Here is a 6,425-nt window from a genome sequence, read left to right as displayed (position 1 = left end):
TATATTTTGAGAAAAAAAATTATTTTCTTTTAGTTTTAGTGTTATTATATAGTCTCCAATTTAATGCACACCGCACACAGTTTCTTCAAAACTTATATTTAGTGGCTTTTCTAATGCACCATTAGCAACAAATATATATATATATATATGGTATGGAATCAAGCTAAGCATACAGGTGTCAGTTCAAGACAAAATGAAATTTCTTGATTGAATTTAAGGTTTTTGAGCTCTATAAATAGGCTACAAGGCCTTTACATGTTCCTGCCACCCTTAAGTCTCATATTTCTCAACCATTATTCACGCTCCACAGAAAAATTGAAGTACAGCTCCAACAATGAGTGACCTCCCTAAAACACAAGGGAAAACCCTCCCAGATGCCTGGGATTATAAAGGCCGTCCAGCCGAGCGGTCTAAAACCGGTGGCTGGACCGCAGCTGCCATGATTTTAGGTCTCACATACACACCCTCCCCTGCCCATTTTTATTTGTATTCTATATCCTTCTCTCTTGTAGTTCTAGCATATAGTAATAATCCATGATTAATCTTTCTTCTTTGGGGTATTTTTCCACAGGTGGGGAGGCAATGGAAAGGTTAACAACGCTGGGTATTGCTGTCAATCTGGTAACCTATTTGACTGCTACCATGCATTTGGGCAATGCTACCTCTGCCAACACAGTCACCAACTTCCTTGGCACCTCTTTCATTTTATGTTTACTTGGTGGCTTTATAGCCGACACCTTTCTTGGCAGGTTGACAATACTCAAAATTGATCAATCTATTCTATACATTCTTCCATTTTAAAAAAGCTTGGTTTGCGCTTAACAGTTAAAACCCATTAACAATTTTTTTTCCTTGATTTGCTTCCTTTCCTAATAGGTATCGCACAATTGCCATCTTCGCCAGCGTTCAAGCAACTGTAAGATTCTTGATCTTGCTTCTTGAATATTTAAAATTGGTCATTTTTTATGAATCTTTTTGGTGATCAGGGTGTCACAATTTTGACAATCTCAACCGTAATCCCAAGCCTCCGTCCACCCAAATGCGCTGCGGACACAGTACCACCTTGCATCCCCGCAAGCGGGAAACAGCTACTAGTTCTTTATTTGGCACTATATCTCACAGCTCTTGGCACCGGTGGTCTAAAATCGAGCGTGTCAGGCTTTGGTTCGGACCAATTTGATGATTCAGACAAAGAAGAAAAAATCCAAATGACAAATTTTTTCAGTTGGTTCTTCTTCTTCATAAGCATAGGCTCACTTTGCGCTGTGACAATTCTTGTGTACATTCAAGACAACCTGGGGAGAGAATGGGGTTATGGAATTTGCGTGTGCGGAATCGTTCTTGGCTTAGTTGTGTTCTTGTCGGGCACAAGGAGGTACCGGTTCAAGTTGGTCTAAAATCGAGCGTGTCAGGCTTTGGTTCGGACCAATTTGATGATTCAGACAAAGAAGAAAAAATCCAAATGACAAATTTTTTCAGTTGGTTCTTCTTCTTCATAAGCATAGGCTCACTTTGCGCTGTGACAATTCTTGTGTACATTCAAGACAACCTGGGGAGAGAATGGGGTTATGGAATTTGCGTGTGCGGAATCGTTCTTGGCTTAGTTGTGTTCTTGTCGGGCACAAGGAGGTACCGGTTCAAGAAGCTTGTGGGTAGCCCGCTTACGCAGATTGTTGCGGTGTTTGTCGCGGCGTGCAGGAAGAGGCATTTGGAACTGCCTTCGGATTCATCTTTGTTGTTCAACGATGAGGACATTATTGACGAGGGACAGAGGAAGAAGAAGCAGAGGTTGCCCCATACCAAGCAGCTGCGGTGAGTGATTTCTCAAACCATTCTTTCAACTACTCTTTTAACTGTAGTAACTGTGTTGTTATTTTCACCCCCTGTTTTTTCCTATAACTTGTGCTGAGATAAATTATGATTTACGATAATAAATTAATATGCCAAAGTAATTTTACAGTCATCACACATTGCCATCTTTTACACTACAAAAAAAATTGTCAAATTTTATTGTGTTTTTCAAACTTAATAGATGACAACTCTTTTAGGTAATCTGTAATATTATTTCCCTTAATTTTGATTCTAGTCCCTAAAATATCGAAAGTTCTAATTTACCATTCCTAAACGGTCAAAAACATAATAATTTTAATGATTCTATGTATACTGATTAACCTTCTATCCTACATGTATAATAGAATGTTTAGGTGGCATTATTTAGTAGTTATTTGATATAAGTTAATTTAACATGGGTCTGGTTAATATGTGCCTTTAAGGCACATATTAACCATTTATTTTGAAATATTTTTTAGAAAATTGAAAAAATTGTCAAAAACAATTAATTATTTTTTTATAAATTTTTTTTTTAAATAATCCATTAATATATGCCATAAAGACATACATGAGTAAATCTCAAAATAAAAAGATGACATGTTGTGAGTACTCATCAAAATTGTAGTTTGAAATAATGATTGGTTTATTGTTTTCTGACGTGGTTTGAATAATATCATAGACCATAGTTGCCTCTTTTGTCGTGTTATACATGACAACAACAGTAATGCGCATTACAATGGGTCTTTGATCTCAATTACCTATTTTCCCATTGCTTTTATACTTTTACACTCTTTTTTTACATTTTTTTTTTTTTTTTACACGATCATGTATTAAAATATGAATATTTTAACATTAGTTCTGGATATTAATGTAAAATAATGGATACAAGCGAGTGTACAAGGATGTTTTTCCTTTCCCTTAGCCTTGGCCTTACATTTTGAACCTCTTCCCTACCAATGATGGTCCCATCCTTATTGAGACTATTACTCCAAAGACACATTTTTTCATACACGACATTTTTTTTTTCCAAATGATAGTTTTTACTTTGTGGAGTGACATTAATAATTAGTGTATATATTTGGCCAATTGTTCGATCTTGAAGTGACCAATCAAATCAAGCAATTCATATTTTTCTTATATATATATATATATATATATATAAATTCAGTGCTCTCTGTGACTTCTATCTTGTATTAACCAATACAAAATAATCATTAAATAATATTATCTAAGCATTCCATTATATATGCAGAAGATAGAAAGTAGATTGAATGGATTGTAACGAGATTGGATAATATTTTTAATAGTTTAAGTATGAAGATAAAATTATTAAATAAAAAAAACTTTTGAGATATTTTTTTATTAAAAAAAATATAACTTTTGACATAGCTTGAGGATGAAATGAAATTTATGTAAACTTCAGGGACAAAAGTCAATATTTTTCCATTGGGGGGGGGGGCGGGGGGTGGTGTTGAATAATCCCATTTGTGTTTATCTCTTTATATCTTTCATAATCCTAGCATCCTGCATCAAAACCCAAACTTGTCAATCATGCATCTAAAATTTACCATATAATTATATAAAACTTATATAGTATGAGCTGTAAGTGTGTGTAACGAGGATGATCTACGGCACCACTCTAAGATTTACAATGGAATCGAAAGATAGTATCACGAGGGGCGGCTATGGCTGCAGCCTGCAGCATATATGGCAGTCTGTCTCTCAAATATTTATATATAATAGTAATTTATTAATTTCTAGTTTTCTACGTATAAATTTATTATATGTACAAAAAATTAATTTAATATATAATTTCTTTATATTTATAAATAATTTTGATTCAATTTTATAAAAATGTATTGATTTAATTAAATAATAAAGGTTTAGCTTTGTTGTCTTTATTCTACGAGATTTTTCAAATGAATAAAAAATTGGTTTTTCTACTTTCATAGTATGAGAAAATATACCATACATCGGATGTATATTTTTTTTCTCTTTCATAAAGATAGTTTTACACGTGAGAAAAAAAAAACATGCATAAGATGCATGTGAGAGAAAGAAAACATGCATCAAATACTTGATATACGTGGATCCACATGTTGGCTTGATCTGCCAAACAAAATGACAAAAGCAAATTACCTTTTTTTTTGGTTGCTAATACCAACCAATCAAATTACTTTCATTTTAACGAGTACGCAATCACATTGTCAGTTGTCCTTGATTCCATATCTAGCCATGTCATTTTCATTTTGATCCGTATCCGTAGGATCAGCATCAGGTGCAATACCTAGGGTATTGCACCTGGTGCAATACCTAGGGTGTTGCACCTGGTGCAATACCTCAATTTCCTTCACAATTTTTTTAACTTTTTTCACTTTTTAACTTTAATTTTTTTATTCTTTTTTAATATATTTTATTTAATGGTTGAGATTGAAAGTTGCTTTTTCAACTTTCAATCTCAGCCTTTGATAAGCTATTGCACCAGGTGCAATACCCTAGGTATTGCACCTGATGTGAATCTCGTATCCGTATATGCAACTGCAATTTAATTTATAGGTTGGTGTACCATCATGACATGCTACTTGTAGAGTAATTATAAGTTTTATTATATAATTCTTAAAAAATGACGGATGATCATATCCATGACTTTTTTTTTTATTTTTTACATTTATTTATTAGATAGTTAAAATTCAACAATCACATTATAATATTAGTTGTAAAGTATATTTAATACGATATGTTATAGCTTCCTTTCCAACAAAAAAAAAATAATAATAAAATCAGAGTAATATTAAAATACTATAAATAAGTTATACAAACTAATATGTCATTAATAAAAAAATAAAAAAATAATGACATTAATTTATTGAATGATTGAAATCTACCAATCACATTAATATCTATTTATAAATTTTTGCTTATAAATTTATAATAGTTTTTTTTTTATAGAAAATTTATAATAGTTTTAAAAACAGCAATTTAAACATTCATTTATTATATTACTAAAGTTTACTAATTGCATTCCTTGTGATATCATTGAGTCTAAGAAATTGAAAAGAATGTTGAATGGTATCATTTATATATATATATATATATATATATATTTAAAATCTAATGGTGCATATGCACACTGCAGTTTCTTGGACAAGGCAGAAATCAAGGACCCGAAAATGGCCGGTGGTATCACTGCAGTAAACAAGTGGAATCTATCAACCCTAACAGATGTTGAAGAAGTGAAATTGATCATTAGAATGTTACCCATTTGGGCTACCACCATCATGTTTTGGACAGTGTATGTCCAAATGACCACATTCTCAGTCTCACAAGCAACCACCATGGACCGCCACATTGGTTCCTTTCAAATCCCCGCAGCTTCCCTAACTGTCTTCTTCGTTGGTAGCATTCTTTTGACTGTCCCAATTTATGATAGAATCATTGTTCCCACGGCTGGAAAAGTGCTTAAAAATCCACATGGTCTTACACCATTGCAACGCATAGGGGTTGGTCTTGTTTTCTCAATCTTTGCAATGGTGGCAGCTGGATTCACTGAAGTAAAGCGTTTGAAAGCCGCACAATCACACGGTTTAGCTAATAATCCAACGGCCGAGATAAGCGTGTTCTGGCTAGTTCCCCAGTTTTTCTTTGTGGGATCTGGGGAGGCCTTTACTTATATAGGACAGCTTGATTTCTTCCTACGGGAATGTCCAAAGGGGATGAAGACTTTGAGCACAGGGCTGTTTTTGAGCACACTTTCACTAGGGTTTTTCGTTAGCTCTTTACTGGTTACTATAGTGCGCAAGGTGACTGGGAACCAGAGGCCCTGGCTAGCTGATAATCTGAATCAAGGGAAGCTTTACAATTTTTACTGGCTTTTGGCAATATTGAGTGCTTTGAATTTCGTGATATATTTGTTTTGTGCAAAGTGGTATGTGTACAAGGACAAGAGGCTTGCTGAGGAGGGGATAGAGTTGGAAGAGCTTAGTTGCCATGCATAAGGGTTTCTCTCACTTTGTGTTAGTTTTAATCTTAAAGCAAGTCCTCTTTGTTGAAGAAATTGTTTAGGATATAGAGGGCGTTTGTTAATATTGTTGTTGTAATATTGTTTATATTTTTTGAAAATATGAGTGAGTGAAAAAATGTATAGAAATACGTATAATATTGTTTAAACACTCTACTAAACAGCTCCATACTGATAAGAAAAATAATACCAGATTGAAGATATTTGTTAACATTATTTTTAGGATAATATTTGTTCTAGCTACTGGGTTATTTTTAGGATACAGCAAAGTTATTAATAGTAGACGGCAATTCTGAAGAAAATAAATTATTATTATTAATTAGAGTTCTCTTGCTAAATTGTGTGCCTGATTAGAATAATAAGTGAAAAGCTAAAAATTAGTTATATGTATTTTAGGCTCTTAATTTATAGATATTGGAGAGTTTCAATAATTGAAACATCATGATTGTTCATTTGAATTGGTATTTTATTAAGAGATTAAATTCTATAAGGACGGGGTGTAAAACCCATGTTTTACCCCTCCAATCCCAACATGCCATATCATCTTATCACATATTTAAGAATAAACACAATTACA

The 6,425-nt window shown here is 33.2% G+C and overlaps 1 protein-coding gene across 1 annotated transcript; it reads left to right on the top strand.

Annotated features, from left to right (window-relative positions):
- The first annotated feature begins 269 nt into the window (after positions 1-269).
- LOC112024932 (protein NRT1/ PTR FAMILY 6.3) lies at positions 270-5,940 on the top strand. The gene is made up of 6 exons (XM_024057584.2): positions 270-449; positions 572-749; positions 877-916; positions 987-1,375; positions 1,630-1,812; positions 4,967-5,940. Exons 1-6 carry the CDS (start codon positions 335-337, stop codon positions 5,823-5,825), a joined length of 1,764 nt encoding a protein of 587 aa, XP_023913352.2. The 5' UTR covers positions 270-334; the 3' UTR covers positions 5,826-5,940.
- Positions 5,941-6,425: the final 485 nt, after the last annotated feature.

Source organism: Quercus suber, unplaced genomic scaffold (assembly GCF_002906115.3).
Source record: "Quercus suber isolate HL8 unplaced genomic scaffold, Cork oak 2.0 scaffold_687, whole genome shotgun sequence".
NCBI lineage: Eukaryota > Viridiplantae > Streptophyta > Magnoliopsida > Fagales > Fagaceae > Quercus > Quercus suber.
The sequence above is the reverse complement of the archived record's forward strand: the minus strand, read 5'-3'. Positions and strand labels throughout refer to the sequence as shown.